General features: G+C 36.6%; 1 protein-coding gene across 2 annotated transcripts in view; it reads right to left on the minus strand.

Annotated features, from left to right (window-relative positions):
* Positions 1 to 20,059, minus strand: part of ASAH2 (N-acylsphingosine amidohydrolase 2) — a 63,066-nt gene that overhangs the window by 26,208 nt on the left and 16,799 nt on the right. Inside the window, exons 7-11 of one of the 2 annotated variants that reach the window (XM_054572454.1) lie at positions 11,798 to 11,918; positions 9,762 to 9,887; positions 6,263 to 6,349; positions 4,488 to 4,592; positions 4,283 to 4,364 (exon numbers count right to left, since the gene is read on the minus strand). In XM_054572454.1, the coding sequence (XP_054428429.1) occupies positions 4,283 to 4,364; positions 4,488 to 4,592; positions 6,263 to 6,349; positions 9,762 to 9,887; positions 11,798 to 11,918 (521 nt within the window). The remainder of the gene's footprint in view (positions 1 to 4,282; positions 4,365 to 4,487; positions 4,593 to 6,262; positions 6,350 to 9,761; positions 9,888 to 11,797; positions 11,919 to 20,059) is intronic. The other variant, XM_054572455.1, reaches the window with a different exon arrangement.

Here is a 20,059-nt window from a genome sequence, read left to right on the forward strand (position 1 = left end):
GGCCTTAATGAAATAAAAATGACCTGAATACTGTAATTATATTCCAATAAATTAGAAAACTTTGGTAAAATGAACACATTTCTAGAAAGACACAAACTGCTAAAACTGACTTAAGAATATACAATCTCACTAGATGGATAAAAAATAAAGAGATTGAATAAAAAACTACCCTCGACAAATTGCTCAGCTCAGATGATGTCACTGCTGAATTCAACAAACATCTAAAGAAGAATAAAGAGCAACTCTTCAAAACTCTTCCAAAAAAATAAAAGAGAAAACAGTTCCCAACTCATTGTATGATGCCAATATTACCTCAATACAAAAGAAAACAAAGACATCATAAGAAAATAAAACTATAAATCAATATAGATTATGAATATGTACACAAAAATCCACAATAAAATACTGGCAAATTGAATCTAGAAATATATAAAAAGAATTACATGTCATGACTAAATGGGATTTATCCCAGAAATACAAGATTGGTTTAACATCCATAAATTTATGAATGTAATAAATCATATTAATAAAAAACAAAAATCACACAATTATATCAACAGATGCAGAAAAAACATTTGACAAAAATCCAATTCCATTTCATGATACCACTCAACAAAATAGGTATAAAAGGGGATGTCTTCAACTTGGTTTTAAAAGAAAACCTCACAACCTATATCACAATGATGAATGACTGCTTTCCTACTCTCAGAAACAATACAAAGATGTTCAATCTTGTCACTTCTATTCAACACTGTAGTGGAGACTGTAGCCAGGGTAATTAGGCAAGAAAAAGAAATTGAAAGCATCTAAATTTTAAAGGAAGAATTAATACTATTTCTATTTGCAGATTACATGATTTTGTATATAGGAAACCCTAAATAATCCAATAAAATATTATTAAAACTAATAATCAAGTTCAGCAAGGTCATAGGATATAAGATCAATATGCAAAATCAACTTCATTTTTATACACTTTCAATGAACAATCCACAAACAAAATTAATAAACAATTTGATTTACAGTAATATCAAAAAGAATAAAAATACTTAGAAATAAAATAAACAAAAGAAGTATAAAATGTATACACTGAAAACTACAAAATATTATTGAAAAATTAAAGATGTAAATAAATGAGAAACATTTATATTTAGGGATTATAAGACTTAAAATTGTTAAGATTGCAATACTCCCCAATTTAATCTACAGATTCAATGCAGTCCCTATCAGAATCTTAGCTTACTTCTTTGTAGAAATTGAGAAACGGATTCCAAAATTCATATGGAATTGCAAGGGACTCAAAATAATCAAAACAATCTGAGAGAAAAAAGAAGTAGAATTCACATGTCCTGGTTTCAAAATTAGCTGCAAAGCAACAGTAATCAAGAAACAGTAGTACTTGTACAGTGAAGACATATAAATCAATGGAACAGAACTGGGAATCCAGAAATAAAACCATGTGTCTCTGGTCAATTGATTTTCAATGAGTATACCAAGACCATTCAACAGGTAAATAAACAGTCTTTCAAGGAATAATGCTGGGATAGTTAGATAGCCACAAACAAAAGGATGAGGTCTGACCCTCTGAGCCTTACCTCAAATCATATGTAAAAGTTAACTCAAAACTGATCAAACACTTAAATATAAGAGCTAAAACTATAGAACTCTTAGAAAAGAACAGGGTACATCTTTCAAAAGAAAAAATAGATCATTTGACTTCATCAATATTGAAAACTTTTGCACTTCAAAAGACACAACCAAGAAAGTGAAAACGAACTCACAGAATGGGAGAAAATATTTGTAAATCATACATCTGATAAAGGATTCTCATACAGAATACATAAAGGAATCTTACAACTCAATAATAAAAAGAGAAAAAGACAATTTAAAAATGAGGAAAACACATGAATAGACATCTTCCAAGGAATATATACAAATAGCCAATAAACACATGAAAAAACACTCAGCATCACTAATCATTAGGGAAATGTGAATCACAACCATGAGGAGATACCAATCCATACCCACTAGGGTGAGTAGAATCAAAAAGTCATCAATAAATCAAGCAAGTATTAGCGAGGATGTGGAGAACAGGGAATGTTGGTGCACTGTTGGTGGAAATGTTGATTGGTGCAGCCACTATGGAAAGTGGTACGGTATTACCTCAAAAAAATTAAAAATGGAACTGCCTTATGACCTAACAATCCCACTTCTGGGAATATATCTGAAGAAACCTGAAACTAATTAAAAGAATATAGGCACCCCTATATTCATTGCAGCATTATTTACAATAGTCTAGATTTGGAAGCAGCCCAAGTGTCCATCAGTAGAGTGGATTAAAAAGTTATGGTACAATTATACAACAGAATACTATTCAGCTATAAAAAAGAAGGAAATCTTACCTTTTGTGACAGCATGGATGGACCTGGAGAGTATTATGCTAAGTAAAATAAGCCAGTCAGAGAGAGCCAAGTACCATATGATTTCACTTATATGTGAACAAAATACACTAACTTTCACTTAATGAACAAAATACACTAACAAACAAAATAGAACCAGATGCATAGATAGAGAGAACAAGTCGACTGACAGGTGCCAGGGGTGGGGGGTGGTTGTTGGGGAGCTGGGTGAAAAGGTGGGTGAAGAGATTAAACCAAAAAGAAAAAAGTCAGAGAAAAACAAGTATTGATAAGGAAGTGAAGAAATCAGAACCCTCCAAACATTGGCTGGAAATGAAAAATGATGCAGCCATTTTGAAAATAGTCTCAGATGATTAAACATAAGGTTACCATATGATCCAGCAAGTTAACCTCTAGGTATGTATTCAAGAGGCAAAATGAAACCATATGCCTACACAAAAACTTATACATGAAAATTTGTAACAGCATTATTCACAATAGCCAAAAAGTGGAACAACCCAAATGTCCATCATCTAGGGAATACATAAACAAAATCTGGTAAAACCATACAAGAAAATATTCAGTCAAAAAGGAATGAAATAATGGTGCATGGTACAATACAAAGAACCTTGAAAACATGATGCTAAGTGAAAAAGGCCAAGTTTATGATTCCATTTATAGGAAATGTCGAAAATGAGAAAACACAGAGACAGAAAGATTAGTGGTTACTTCGGTCTGGGAGAGATAGGGACTAGGGGGTTGTAATACCTAAAGAGTACAGGGTTTCTTCTTGAGGTATGGAAAATGTTCTACAATCAACTGTGGTGATAGTTGTATATATCTGTTGACTGTATTAAAAACCACTGAACTGTATGTTTTCAATGGGTAAATTGCACAGCATGTGAATTACATCTCATTAAAGCTATTAAAAATTATTGTTTTAGTCCTGGCTGATTTGGCTCAGTGGATTGAACACCAGCCTGCAAACCAAAGGGTCACCGGTTTGATACCCGGTCAGGGCACGTGCCTGCGTTGCAGGCCAGGTCCTCAGTAAGGGGTGTGTGAGAGGCAACCATACATTGATGTTTCTCTCCCTCTCTTTCTCCCTCCCTTCTCCTCTGTCTAAAAATAAATAAATAAAATCTTTAAAAAGTTGTTTTAGAAAATTATACCAAAGTGGATGAAATATTATCAGGAAAGATGGTGCCAAATATATCCAATTATAACTATAGTAATTGATGTTTTAATTAACAGTTCCAAAATATACATAAAAGACAAGAATGAAAAAGGCCAAACTGTTCTCTATAGGATATTTTTTCTTTTTTTCACTTTCTCTATTTTACAATGACTATTATTACATTGAAAATCAGGATAAAATTATAAAACCTAAAATAATCAATTACAAATTTGTAGAAATACACAGAAAGAGGACCGGGGACCACATGCGTTAGGCTCCTAAAGGTCTCTGCCCTCTGCCCTCTGCCCTCTGCCCTGAGGAATTTTGGCTTCAATAAAGGAATAGGAAAAAGAGAGGCACTAAGAGCAAGTTGGAAGAGCTGGCTCATATTGTTGAAGGTATAGGGACAATTGCCTTCTGCACCCACCAACTCCACCCCTGCCCAAGCACAATTTAAAATTATTAATCCATAGACTAAGATGCATAGAGAATTCATCTCTGATTCTTTTTGAATCAGTAGAAAGCTGAGTTACAAAAGACTCCTGTCCCTGGGAAATCTGGCTGTCACAAACAAACCTGGAATACCTGCACACCCCAGAATTTAGAAATAAAAATAGAAAATGTACTGGCTACAAGTAAACTCTCTTAGGAGACACAACCTTGAAGCTTCAGAACCTGGAATCACAAGTGTCATTAGACTGCCCCTCACCCTGCGTAAAATTGAAGCTCCCAGCTCCATCAATTGTCCCAGCTGCGAAACTGTAGCCCAGGGCTGGTTTACATGTTTTTACCTAAAGGAAGATTTGGAAAACAAAGAAAGAAAAAAACAGACAGAAGTTAAACTTCCACTAATAATGAGGTCAGCCCAGAGTTTTACCATTGGGGCATAAACAATGTGACTCCACGTCACTTACTGCGTGTGTGGAATTGAGCGAGACTGTAACATCCGTCATATTCACCCACTGATGAGCTGAAATCACTGGTCCAGTTAACTCCTGGGAGGCCAATGCATACAGTGCCTAGAAAACCCACAGTGGCTAACTGTTATAAGCAAAAAGCTAAAATGAATACCACCCCTGTACCCAATAAGTGCCAATCTGGAAAAGGATCTGTCAGCCGAGTCTGGTTTTGCTGGCTGCTTAGAAACAGCCATTGCCCACATGGGTCTCTCTACCAACCTACTGCTTCCCTGAAGACTGAAGGCTCTGGGATGGCTGATTTGTGTCTATTCCCCCAAAGATGAAAGACTAGTGATACAGGGTGTGGCACAAAAGGCCCCAGGCTCACTTGAAAGACATTCAAAAAAATTTAGGATTAGAAGTAGGAAGGCCAAATTACTTCCTTTGTCAGAATAAGCGTGTATCCTCAGGCATTCTCAGAGTTGACTGGCAGGGCTAGGGCCAAAGGCTGGCTTGAAAGACTGGAGGCCCCACTTAATCTGCATAAACTCCCCTAACACGCCGCCCACCCTTGGATGATCTTTTATTTTTTTCAACGTGCTTAATTTATGGGAGTCAAAATGTGTTTAAGAATGTTTGTATTTATTGCTCGGTATCATACAATATAGGCAAATCCTGCTTCGGCACAGTGCCTTTGCCTGACACCTAACTCGTTTCCACGAAGGCTCCATCCCCATTTCAACAGCCACCTGGGAGCTCTCAAGACAAGTGACAGCAGCTGCAGCCTGCATCCCTTGATAAGAGGGAAGGTGTGCCTTGCTGCGAAAAGAATGCAGAATGTGGGACAAATCTCTATGGCTTCCAGGTCCAGAAAGGTAACAAAATTTCTGACATCAAACTGTGTCACAGGTGCACTCCCTAAATAGAATCTGTTAATTGAGAGCAATCCACTGATAATACCACAGTAATTAAAAAGAAACCGCAGCAATTAGGGCTGGCTAGTGTCTGATGGTTTTAAAGGTGCTTTTGTTCTTCCTTAATTGCTCCTGAAACACTTTACAACCCTCGGAACAAAATATTTACTTACACGTAAACACATATGTGTGCGTGCACAACAAAGGTATAAGTAAGCTATAAAAAGGAAGAGATTTGACTCTCGTTATCAGAGACATCTCAGCTCTCGAGCTCATCCTTTGCCTTTTCAATCAGAAATCTGTCTCCACAGAAGCTGACACAAAACACGGAACAAAATGGAAGATAAAATTTAGGATAGGGAGGAAGGTAGATTAAATCATAGTAATCTCACTGGAGATGAGGTTCTAGAACTTGTTTGAATCCAAATTGCAATAGGGTGAGTTGTGTTGCTCAGCTTTGCCTCCTCACTGAAGGAAAAGTTAAGAAATGGCTAAGTGATTTGGCAGGCAAAGCCCTGATTGATTTCCGAGGTTTTGGAAGTCTCGTCATGTCTGATACCACGTTAATTGAAAACCCTACAATCTATCTATCATCTCACTGTCCGAAGCAACCACTCTGGCTGAAGTAAAATGCCTTCCTGATGACTTGGTTTTCATTGCACTTCCTGTGAGCAGTTGGATGGGGCAGTCAGAGCAGCGGTTTGTGAAAGCAACCTTCCTAACTGCCATGCAAGTGCATCTCCTCTTCCAGAGTCCTTGGTCTAGCATGAGCTCTTGTTGTCTTCCTTACAATGATCAACTTCCTCATGAGCAATGTTGGCAGATTTTCAAGAACACTTTTAAATGAAGACGAAAGAAGCTGGATGCCCAGCTTACCTTTGCTTTCTGATACAGGGTCCGTCCTATGATCTGAGTGCTGTCGAGCATGTCCTGCCCGGGCCCCGCAGCCATGCACATGGTGGACTGGAACAAAGTGAGACATGATGTGTTCTCAGCGAAGAAAGCAATTATTTTAAGAAATGGAAAATTATAAGTGAATCTAAGTAAATATATTTTTAAGACACATTCTAGCACTTCCTTTTTAGACACTCTGTCAATTTAAATATTATGAGAAACAAAATCATTTGTTGAATTGGAGTAGTGAATACCTTTAGAAATCATCTACTCCAGCACCTACTTTTAAAAATAAAGAAAATGAGGCTCAGGTGTGTTAGAGGATTTGTTGAAGGCTATACAGGTAGCTAAGACCTAAAGCCACGTGTCTCCACTAGCTGCACACGTCTCTGCTTGCTTGTTCTTGCCTGTGGCTCTTGCTCATGACCACCTTAAATGAAATGTGGTTAAAATTATACTAGAAGAACTAGTTGACCCTTGGGGGAAAAATATCAGTAAATAAATCTGACTCCATACCTTATTTCTTACATCAGGAAATTATTAGGTTAATCAGATATTTAAATACTATAAATGAAACCAAAAGTATTACAATTATGAGTGAATATACTTTAAAGTCTTAAGAGTATGGAAGACTCTTCTAAAATGATATAGAATAGGCTTAATAAATCTGACAACTTGAACACTCTAAGCATTCACATGGAAAACCAAAACATAAGTAAGGCTGAAAGACAACTGGTAAATGGGGGAGAAGGGGATGGCACTCTTTGTGACAAACTAAGACTTTAAAATATTAGAAACTTTAAAGTCAGTAAGAAAAAATATATTTATTAATAGTTTTTGATTGATCTATACTGAATTAGGTTATCTCTTATTTGTAGTAAAAAAAAATCTCATATGTATATCAAAATCATCACATTGTAACCTTAAAATTACACAATGCCATTTGTAAATTATATCTCAAAAAAGCTGGAAAAACATAAAAGTAAAAAAATCATCATAATGGATACATAATGAAATAGATGGAAAAAGGTAATTCATGAAAAAGAAATGTAAATATATGTTCCACATAAAAATATGTTCAATCACACAAATAATCAAATATAAGTTTAAGCGGCAAAGAGAACTCTGTGTGTGCGTTGGTATAAATGGAAAGACTGACAATCCTGGTGTTGGTGAGAGACTGGGGACACTGTCGCTTGGGCACAATGGGTGGGCACGTGATTGAGGGAGCATCTGGGCAAGGCAGAGCCTATGGTCGGGGCTCTTTCTTTTTGACAGCAAACTCACTTTAAGAATTTGGCCTAAGATGACACTCTCACTCCTGTGAAAAATATGTCTGAGAAGCAGAGTGACCATAGCATGCTTGTCGGAAGGGGGCAGGGGGAAGAGAGGAGAAAGAGTGTAAAGGGAGGAAGAAGTCAGGGAAAGAAAATACTCATCAGCAGGGACTGGTTAACTATAGTACTTAACACTGAAAATTACCGAGTGATTTTAAATGATGTTTTAAAGTATATTTACTGGAAATGAGGAAGCAAATTATACACTAAAATTACATGATCCACTTATGTAAAATTTTACATGTATATATGTGATGGATGCACAAAAAGATGTCTGGAAAGAAGTCCATTAAAATTTTAACTGGCTAATTGTTGGGTAAGACGGTGTTCCTTTACAGTTTCATTTTCTGAACTTTTATAAATTGTTTGAATTTTTAACAAGCATATATCAATTCCTAAAAAAAAAAAAAAAAAAATTGAAGCCAGTTTCTAAACTTAAAAAGTTTTTTTAAAGAAACCACAATGAAGCAGAAGACATGAAACTTTTGCCACATTTCCCTCTCTCTCCTTCTTACGTGAATCCACCCCTTGCAAACAATGTTCCCATTCCTAGTGCACGATGAGTATAACGCGATTGTGCCCATGCCCTGGGCCTTGCTGAAAACCGGTCAGGAGCTCCAGCCTAAGCCAGTCAGCACATACCATTCCCCCAACACCTGTTTTAGCCCAGGGATGGACATGTGACATAAATTGATCCAATCAGACAGGAGAAAACATTTTCGATTTTGCAAACAGGCTGGAAACCAATTCAATGTATGGGGGGGAGCAGAGAAAAACAGAATTCTGTTGTGGAAGGGGTATGATTTTATGATAATTTTTTCCTGATTATAAAGTAAACTATGCTCATTGTAGGGAAAAAAATGTAGAAATAGAAAAAATAATAAATAAAAATATCTAGAATAAAACCTATTTATAATAATACCAAAAAAAGAAAACCATAGTAGACAATTCAATGTGTTTCACTTTGTCTTTTTACTATGATGCATTGATTTTCAAAATTGCAATCATAATGCATATGCAATATTGAATCCTGATTTTTTTCAACATTATGTTATGAGCTTTTCCTCAAATTATGTATTTCAACAGAAGACATTAAATTAGTTGATGCATACTATTCTATTACAAATAAGTATAACTTTTTAAGCATTTCACCTATGAATTTTGGGATTCAATAAATAATCATCAAAGCTACTCTGAATGAGTAGTGTGTGAAAATTTTGCAAATAAAGGGCAATAAAGGAACACTTTCTATATAAAAATAGTCATATATACTAGAAAAGTATAATAGTTAAAACTATGTTGCTCATTGGGTGAGGTTGATTGGAACAGAAATAGCCTGGAAATAGTGTTTAATCACTAATATCACAGGTGAAATGTTCTTTAAATACAAAGAGTAAGAATCCAGAAATGAGCATTTGTTTATTTAAATGAAAAATCTAAATGAGCTTCAGGGAGGAGGGGAAGCAGTTAAATAAATGATGGTACAGCCTTGTTTGTCTTTGAAACTTACCACACAGACCTATATATAGTCATAAAAAAAAAATTTAAGATAAATCAAGTGGAAAACTCAATAAAAAAATTAATGTTATAAAATATTGTTTATGGCTGCATATGCAAATACATAGGAAGATAGTACATAGGTAACTTCTGGAAAGGACGGAGATGGCACGGGAGGCAGGTGAATAGAGGCTTTCATTTTTTACTACTCTGTGCTCCATGTTGTTTGAGTTTTTACAGCAAGATTTTGTAACTTGAAAAGAAAAAATTGATCTTATGTTGTTTTAAGAGATCTATAGACTTCATAATCAGTGAGAAATGGCTCAGGCAAGCAGTTTTGGGTACAAACTTGTGACTGCAGAAATGCCAAGGCAAACTGTTGCAGACCGTCCAAGTTCAGGGAAGGATATTTAGTCTCTACTATTTACTACATTGTCTCACCATTCAAAAAGCTTCACTTTGTAATTTTATAAATTATGATTTTATCCCATTGAAATTTATTGGGTGCTTTTGAGAAGAGCAGATGATAGAGATTAAGTAGGCCAGAGTATTCTTGAGGAAAACATATTTGCAAATTAATGATGACTATTTAAACACAAAATATACATGAGATACAAAAACAAAGATTTCCTGTCATAATTACCTACCCCACCAATGGGACAAGTGCTGTTGGCGTTATCACAGGACTCTCCCGTGTTGACACAATGTGGGCCGAGAATATTGGGGGACACGTCCCCCAGATTTGATGAAGCGAAAGCAGCTACAAACGGTCCCTGCCAAAGGAAACAGCCAATTGTCTTTTATTCTTTACTTCCCATGACTTCAATTAAAAATGCAAGCATTCAATCCACTTTGGTAAACTATTCGAAATCATTGCACAATATAAAAAGAAGGACGTACAATATTCTGAGAAAATGTTTTACTCCTGAAAAGGCTCACATTGCTGTCAGTGTACATATTATTAATTAGTCATGACATTCCAATCATCAATAGAGCTGTATCAAGCAGGAGAGTTTCAAATTTGTACCTCAGATAGAAACATTTTGACAATGAACGCGGGTGCAGCAACAAACTACAAAACGATGAAAGGGCAATCTTGTCTCGGGTGTACCTAGAGCTCCAAGGAGAATTTGCCCTTTAAAAATAAATATCCTATTGGCTTAAAAAGAGAAGAATGAATCCAGATTTTCCTGCTGCATAACTGAACCTATATACAGCATCCACCATCCAGACTTGAGCTTCTGCATCTTTTTTCACTCTCTTCAACCAGAAGTAACAACTCATAACCTTTAGAATTGTGCAAGGCATTAACCTCAACCCACTGGTCTACCATTCTAGTTTTTCTTCAAGGAGATGGGAGTGGAAATATTCCAAATGACTATTTTTCTTTAAATTTTATTGAATTTTGGGGGGTGACATTAGTTAATAAAATTATATAGGTTTCAAGCACACAAGTCTATAACACATCATCTGTATTTTGTATTATATGTGTACCACGCAAAGTCGTCTCCTTCCATCACCATTCATCCCCCGTTACCCTCTTCTACCTGCCCCCACCCCCCTTTCCCTCGGTAATCATAATGTTGTGTCTATGAGTTTTGCTTTGTTTAGTTTTTGCTTAATCCCTTCACCTTTTTCTCCCACCCCTTAACCTCTCCCCGCTCTGACAGCTGTCACTCTGTTCTCTGTATCTTTGAGTCCATTTCTATTTTGTTTGTTTATACCAGTCCTTCTTAAACATCTTAAATTTTCTTAGAAAGAGAGGTAAGCAAATATCAGAAGTCATGTTAAAAAGATAATATATTTCAAAGTGCCTAGCACCCAGCCAGTGATCATAAATGAAAACCTCCTTTTGTTTCCCCTAAAACACAGGCTAAAATGAAAAACACAGTTTTGTTGAGAAAGGAACTAAAAAATCAGACCAAATGTTCACGGGCTCAATATCTTTGTGACAGAGCATTATTCTAGTCAAGGGCCTGGGGCTCTCATCCCATCATATATTCTTCTGCATTCAGGGCTTAGACACTGGTGCCAAGCATAGCAGGGTCCCTCTTCTCATTTATCTCTCTGTGGTCTCTTTAATTATAGAGATCTGAATAGCTTCCTGGTGAACAGGGCTGGGTTCCTGGCCCCTATATCTGATCCTGTCACTCAATGTGTTTCAAAGTTACAAACAAGTCTGATGAATGAGGGTTGTCTCTGATTTAGGCCTTATTACAGGAAAGTAGAACACAGTCCTTGAAAGAAATTTACCATTCAGAGGAAAGTCTGGACCGCTGAAAAGGCTGTATCACCTGCCCTCACTCAGGTTCTTAACACCATTAAAAAGATGCTTAATACTTTTGTAACTCTGAAAACAAAAGTAAACATCAACAGTTTATCACATTTCCAAGTTTGATAAAAAACTACAATATATTGCAAAAATCTGGAACTTGCCCTCCATTATCCAACTAATTGTAACTTTATGAAGCCATCAATTTAAGTGGCTTCTGACACAAAATTTTTGGTCATTTTGAACATTCTTTCCCTACTAGGGAAGTTGGAAAATTCTTTTTATTCAAGTATATCAGTAGATAGTGTCCATATGACACTTTACTCTGAAATTTTGAATGAGCTATTCTGAATATTGCATGAATGAGATTGAATGAATGAAGATTAAACTTTCAAAAACATAAATTCTCACCTGTCCAGGTAGATATCCTTTGTTCTTATCTTGCTCAAAAAGGTAAGCTGCATAGCCCATATTGTCGCTATTTACAAGGTGGTTGCTGTTGTTCATGCTGACTGGGTGGATGGCAAACCAGCTGTGACAGAGCAAGAAACCCTAAGTTAATGAAGAGAGTAAGATAACTGGCGCCAAAAATGATGACTGGGAGCTTAAGTCTTCCCCGGAAGAAAAAAAATATTTAATGATAAGCATTCCACATTTAGGTTCTTTCATGCTTAATGAGCTCAAATTACTTAGAGTATACTCAAGAATTTGGATCATTTACTTAAAGATATGAAACTATTTGTGTAAATATTTCATCAGCAGCAGCTTTTAGCAAGAGCCAAGACTTGTCATCTGTCAGATATAACTAAAGAATTGTATAGACATTGACTGTCCTCCAAGACAGGGACACATAAAATAATTATTCAAATCAGTACAATCTATCTCAATAGACATTTACTGAGAGTCTGCTGTGTGCTAAACACTGAATAAACTGAAGTTTACTTTCAGAATCTTAAAGAGACAAAGATGTAAATGAATGGCTTTAATACAGTGTGACAAAGGTTATACAAAATGTTTGAGGGCCGCAGATGACTAGCAATTAATTCTTAAGGGCATTCCAGGGAGAGAGAACAGCAGAGTCGCCGCCCGCCCGCATGGAGGTGTGAAGGAGGATGCTATGCATAATTCAATGTAGCCTAATGCATACTAATCACTTACGTGTAGAGCTCTATACAATGTCACATCTGTTACTTTATTTCGACTTCAAAACAACCCTGAGAGATGGCTGGTAACACCACTCTGCAAGTTGTCTCAGAGAAGTGAAATGGTGGCCCAATTGTCATAGAGGACCAAGACCCAAGGCTGGGTCTTCTAACACCCTGTCCAGTGACCTTTGTAGGATCAAACCTCCACCAGGTGGAAAAAGGTATGGACTCAGTTCTCATTGCCCAACAGAAGAATATGTAGGTCAGAGGTGGCCAGCACACCGCCCACGGGGGCTGCGTAGGCAACACAAATGCCGTAAACTGGTTCACGCAGCAGGGACTGGAGAAGGCTCGGGTCGTCTGGAGACGCTTGCGCGGGCTCAAGGCTGCCGTCTACACGGTGCTGCAGCCCCACACTGCCTTATGCGAGTGTAAGCCAGGGCTGCCGGACCTTCCCATCTTTTCAGGAGAAACTACAAACCCATGTGTTTGAGAAATACTTATCTATTTAAAAATTCTTACAGAAATAAATGGCATGCAAACAAAGGAGGGGAACTGCTCAAATTAAAAGACTTAGGACATGGAGCCAACAAATGTAGTTTCTGAACTGTGCTTGGATTCTGATTCAAACAAAGTAACTGTAAGAGACTTTATTGATGCATTCTGGGAAAACAACACAGTCTGGGTTTTAGATCTTATTAAGAAATTAATTTTTGAGTCTGTTAGTTGTAATAATGGATTGCAGTTATTTTTTTATTTATGAGTGAAATGATATGATATCTGACATTTGCTTTTAAATAATCTAGCAAAACAAAATGGAACAGAATGTCAGAATATTGCTAATTACTGAAGCTTAATAATAGCTATATGGAAAATTACTAGACTCATCACTCTAAATTGGTATAGATTTGAATACTTTCATTACGGTTTTAATTTCATCTTGATACCCATTTCAGGGGTTTTTTTTAAACAGTGTAAGGCCAAATCACCAGCCTGTAGGCTGAATTCAGTCCCCAAGGTATATATTTGCCACTGTGCAAAGGTATGGAAGTGTAGGTTGAAAGTAGGTCCAAGGTCATCCCCGAGAACTTACTTGCAAGGTTTCTATATTTTTAAAAAGGCTTATATTAGTTTATGTTTTGTGGTTTGTCTCTTTCCCCTAAAACTTAAGTTCCAGGGGAAGTTCTACTCAAGAAGTGTTTTCCAGTTAGTTGGAGTCTGCTTGTTTGTAGTTTTAACCTCTTTAAAAATGGGATGGTGGCCATGACAATTCCATGGCTCCCCAGCCAAAATACTTCCATCTAATACGCTTGTAGTGAGGCTGGCCAGACTGAGCCAGACTGCAGCCTCCCCAGTGCAATCAAAGTAAAACTGTGGAGCAGTATTATCAATGTTGACTATCATTTAGCACTCATGAGGTAAAGGGTTTTCCAAACAGGATGTTGTTTTATTCTCACAAGAACTCATTGTATCAGATGCTACCATCGTCCTCATTTGACAATTAAGGAAAAGAAGTCTCAGGGTGATGATGTGACCTGACCAAGGTCACACAGGTGTGAGCCAAGAAGCAGGACTATGAACCCAGGTTTGCCAGGCTGTAAAGCCCATGTTCTTCTCTGGTATAGGACACTGGCTCTGTCCCTCTGTTCATTCACTTTCTTATTCAATACACATTTTGTTAACTTTGACTCTGTGCCAGAGGCTGGGGACATGGAGATGAATGAGGCATCATCTTGCCCTTAAGAAATGTTTCACAGAGGATTTCAACATTTGAGCTGGATCTTAAAAGATGCATAGGAACCTAGCAAAGGGATCATTGGGGAAAAGTCATTCATTACAAAGGCATGCAGGTGGGACAAGGTGCAATGTGTCCAGATAATGGATAGTCACTGTGGCCAGAGCAGAATGCATAAGGACAAAGAGATGGGGCTTGTGTGACTCAGTCAACATGATCTTATTAACCAAGTGTGTGGCTGGCACTCTGTTAAACCCCAAGGAACATGGAGAGGAGTCAGCTGTATCCTATACCATCAAGAAACCACAATGATTATCTGTGGAGAAAGCAAATGCTAAGAATATTGGTCTACTAATTAGACTACAAACTTGAATTCTTATTTATTTCATTGAGTTATTTTCATTTATTTTAGGCCTTAAAAATTAAACTTTTTTGTACAAAAAAATAAAAAAGTAAGTATTAAAGTTATTTAAATTTCAGAATAAGAAGATGCTGTATTTTTCCTCCTCCGCCCTTTGAAATATATGCTGTTAAAATATCAGGCTTGTCACAGCAACAAAAGTACTAAGGTAATAGATGAATATGTATAAAGATATAAAGAAAGGTGGTCATTTTAATTTAAGAAGGCTGTACTCACATGTTTTATCTGGTCAAAAATGTATTCATCAAAGCCAAGTTCAAAAGAGAGGAAGAAAGTTTTAGGTAGTTTCAAAAGAAATTAGAATGCAGGCATAAAAGAATGAATATGTCCCTGTTAATAAACATTTTAAAATAATGATTATGTCACAGCTGGCATTTACAAGAGGAAGCAGGGCTCGACATGAATCAGCATGATACAATCAAGGTACTGAGGAAACACAAGAGAGTTGAGACTTTTATCCTAGTTTGTAGCAAAGTTAGTTAAAATTTCTGGATCTCTGTTTCCTGAAACTGAAAAACAATACCTTTCAACTCTGCTTTGTGAAACAATAGGCAGCAAGTTAATATAGAATATCATAATTCTTTTCTCCTCCTATGTAATTGAGGCATTTGGAAGAAAAAATTTCTAGGGCCTCTTTTAATTCAGACACTGTGTGCTTCCTACTCTGAAACATTAAAAAAGTCAAATGCAAAAATCAAGCTTCTTAAATATTCTAAAATAGTAACAAACCCACCCTAGGTTCCCTTCTCTCAGACCTGAGCCACCATATCCTTCATGCAGAAAGGTGACTTACAGAGAAGGTAAGTGGAAGCTGAAATCCAGCCCTGGCTCAGCTGACTGACCTACACACCTCAGTCATCCTGGGGAAGGGAGGGCCTATGTGTGATTTACACCAAGGTCTTATGTGCTAGTTGTCACCATCTCCAACCTAAATGTCCACCAAAAGGGAAAGAGGATAGTGTATGTCTAGTCAAAGGTAGTGTTTATCAAGATGTGTTATAACATGGGAGCTCTTTGGATAAACATATGTCTACTGGAACCTCAAAATGTGACCTTATTTGGAAATAGAGTTTTTACAAATGTAATTAAGGTAAAGAGCAAGTAAGATCACACTGGCTTAGGTTGGGCCCTAAATCCAATGTCTGGTTACCTAATAATAACAGAAAAGGAACAGAGACACATGGAGAGACTTGAAGAATTAGCTCATGTGAAGATGGAGTTATATGTCTACAAGCCAAAAATTGCTAGAAACTGCCAGAAAGACATGCAACAGGATTTCCCTCAGAGTATCCAGACTAACCAACCCTGCCAACATATGAATTCTGAAATTCTGAACTCGACCTGTGAGAGTATTAATTTTGTTGCTTTGAGCCTGCCAGTCTATAGTAATTTGTTTTGGCAGCCCTAAGAAATTAATGCAGAGGTCATATGTTTTAGTGGCTATGACTGTAGCTCTAGAGTAAGACATAAGTTGCTCAATTTGTTTGAACCTCAATGTTTCAACCTGTGTCATAAAGATAATAGTAGTATCTACCCCACAGCATTTGACAATTAAAGAAACAAATACATCTAAATTGCTAAAGTCTAAAGACTGGTCTACACTAAAGAATGGAATAAATCATCACTATGATGATGTTGATGTTGCTGATACTGATACTTCTACAGATGATGATAATGATGGAAAAAGATATACAAAGTTTTAAATGTGTGCGTGTATATATATTTCATAAGATTAATACAATGTTAAAATATATGATGTGTTAGTGTATATTCAACCTGTGTATATTCAACTTACATGTAGAGGCATGAAATAATTAAATGAGAAAACCCTGCCCTCTTGGGGCAGAGACTTGAGGGCTAACAAAATACCCACATGTCAAATCCTAGCCGCTAGACGCGGAAAAGGATTGGGAGGGCTGGGTGAAAATGAAGAGATTAAGAAATACAAAGTGGTAGTTACAGAATCTAGTTCACACTTCAGCGAAGGCCTAGAAAGGTGATGTGCCCTGCCCCGTGTCACAGCCAAGAGTATTTTCTTCACACTGAAAGCAATATTGAGACTCATAATTATTTCTTCCTACTTTCATTTTTGTGTCCATATCTTCATTCAACAAGTCTGCACCAGGCACCTAGCAATACTATGTGCCAATGCAACATTCCCAGTCCTTGGAAAAATGCATTTCCTGGCCATGAAATCAGCAATCAAATACCTTGGAATCAATACCTGTATTCCATACTCCTTGATCAAATACCCTAAACTCGATGAGACTCTGCTTCTACGTTTATCAAATATAAATTTAACATCTCTCTACACAGAAATCATTCATTCATTCATCCATTCATTCAATATTGTGGAATACATGAGTCATGAACTGAGCTACTTCATTGATAAGCAAAAGACAGATGTTACCGAAATACAGGTTTCAGCATAGAGAATGATATCACGATATCTATGAATGGGGATGGGTGGGTACATGGAACATTGCATCAGTTGGAGGACCGGGGGGCTACACTCTAAAGTATATAATTTTCTAACCACTGTGTCGTACACCTGAAACTAAAGCAGAATAATATTGAATGTAAGCTATAATTGAAAAATAAAATTAAAAGAATAAATAACTAATTTTAAGGTTGTCCATGTGCCCCTCTATTTCCCAGTCCTACCAGCATGGGAATAGGGCAGAGCATGTGAATAGCTCTGGCCAACAACATGTGTACAAAAGGACCACCCAATTTTCATCAGACTTTGTGTGAATAGGAAATACGTCTTCACTGTGTTAAGCCACAAGAATTTCACATGGTCCGTTGCGACACTTGGCATTAAGTATCCTGATTAACACACCTCTTCTTCACCTCCCTTATGGCCAGTCCTCCTCACCTGCCCTACTACACACTGTTTGGGGAAGAGCAAAAGGTGTCTGGTTGCGTTACACTGGAAGGGTTACTGATCGCAGAATTTTACCTAAAAGGTGGCCTGAATTCTAAACAAGCAGAAGCAATGAACCAGCCTTCTCAGGTTAAAGAAGGACAATGAGTGGTAGCCAGAGAGGTCCTTCTGAAAGTCCACATGAACTTGATGGCCAGCATCCTGGAGAATCTTTCTACCATCGCTGCTCCAGAGCATAAACTGAAATAAATACACTGGCAACTATTTTTTTTGTTATCTTCAAAAATACTGGATGAAAAAAATCCCCTCTTGATAAAGTTATTAGAAAGGTATCTGGTTTGGGTGTATCCTGTTAAGTTACTACAGTCAACATTCTTGTGGCTTAAATGATTGATTAAGCTATCAAAAGAAGTAAAAGAAGAAATGGTCAATAAAAGTATTTTTTTAATTTAGCTTAATTAGAAATTGAAAAAAGGAAAACAATAGTGATTTGGCTTTTTGGGTCCATTTCTTAGCAATAGTTGTAAAGTATGATAACACCAAAATTGGCAAGAGCACGGGAAACACCAAGATTGGCAAGAGATCATGCTTTGGTAGCAAGAATGTAAACCAGCAAAACTTTTCAGAGGGCCATTTGGCAATTCATGAGAACAGCCTTAATAATAAGCATTCCTCTTTGGCTCAGCAATCCCATTTCTAAGAATTTAGTTTAAGGAAGCCATTAGCAGATACAGAAGATATGTGTTCAGGAATGTTTACTACAGTGTGTTTTATAATGGAAAAAACTATAAACTGAATATCAAATGATTGCTGGTTAGCTGAACACATTATCATACATATAATAGAACACAGCAATTTTTAAACAGTGATTTTAAAAAACACTAAGTAGCATTGAAACATATTCATAAGGCATCTCTATATGAAAAAATATTTCCAAACTGCATATACAAAAAAGTATCACTTTTTAAAATTAAAAGATATGAATGTGATTAAGAAAATGTCCCAAAGGCTATGTAACAAAATGTTAATAGACATTATCAAGTCCCAGGTTTACCAGATGATTCAAAAGAAAAAAAAACCCTTGATACAACACCAAGAGAGAACTATTAATATAATATAAACTATGGACTTTGGGTGATGATCATGTGGCAATGCAGGTTCATCATTTATAACAGATACACTACTCTGGTATGAGCTGTTCATAGTTGTTGATAGTGAAGGAGGGCGTGAATGTTGGGAGTCAAGGGATACCTGGGAAATCTTTGTACTTTCAGCTTAATTTTTCTGTGAACCTCAAACTGCTCTTTAAAAATAAAATCTTCTTTAAAAAAAAAGATTCCAGCCCTGGCACAGCATCACTTCTTCTGTCTTCTATTCAGCAAAGCAGGCCCAGGGCCAGGAAGGTTTCAAGGGCCAGAGAAATCAACTTCACTTCTCGATGAGTAACATCACAGTCAGCTTTGTATAGAATATTTGAGATGAGAGTTATTGTAGCCAGCTTTGGGAGGTACAATCTGCCACTTAAATATTTTTTTAAACCCCTAGCAACCCTAAAATGGTAAAGGGGGAGCGGAAGCAGCATTGAAAAGTGAGACAAAAAGCACAAAGTGAAAGGCAACAGAAAAAAATCCATAATCATAGAAAAAAATAGATAATAATCATTATATCTGAGACTCAACTTACTCTTAAAAAGAAAAAGATTGTCAGAGTAAAATCAAAGTTACACAGCATTCATAAGTGGCATCTCTAAAGTGTAAGAACAAAGAAGTAATAGAAAAACACATATACAAATTGTAACCTGCGGAGAAATGAGTTAGTTATTTTAAGATGAGAGTACATAGATTTTGAGACCAAAAAAAAAGTGATTAGACATAGTCACTACTGGGAAAGAAAAAACAAAAAACACTTGATAGTCTCAGAACATGGAGATAATATCATTAATATTTGTTCATAGTATTTTAATGTTTCTAGTCCCTAGGGTGAGAGAGACCACATAAGCATCCACATTTACTGGGTGACCTCTCTGAGTCGTGCTTATTTCTTATTATATGCCCCATACAGATAAATGGACAGAAGAAAACATACCTGAATATTAGCTATGGTTGACTTGATGAAGTATAACTGACTTAATTTTTCTTTTTTTCTACTTTTCTGTATTTTTCAAGTTTTCTCTAGAGAGTACATATTATTTTTATACTGGGGAAAAAGCTTGGGAAAAAATAACAACCTTCTAAATCTCTTTGGATTAAGAATTTTCCAGATACCAAACAATCAAGTAAGTCCAATGTCTTCTGCCAGTTACGATAACTGAGTTTTATGGCTCTAGTTTCTAAACTTGGGACAAATTAAATGAACAAGCACGATTTACCTCTGTTATCAGCCAGCTGTCATCATTGTTATCAATGAGCCCTTACTAAGCACCTTCACTTTGCAGGAAGATAGATCAGAAACAGGATGAAAGCTCACTGTATAGTCAAGGTCTATG

Source organism: Pteronotus mesoamericanus, unplaced genomic scaffold (assembly GCF_021234165.1).
Source record: "Pteronotus mesoamericanus isolate MK-2021 breed Mesoamerican mustached bat unplaced genomic scaffold, CSHL_Meso_final contig_24, whole genome shotgun sequence".
Lineage (NCBI taxonomy): Eukaryota > Metazoa > Chordata > Mammalia > Chiroptera > Mormoopidae > Pteronotus > Pteronotus mesoamericanus.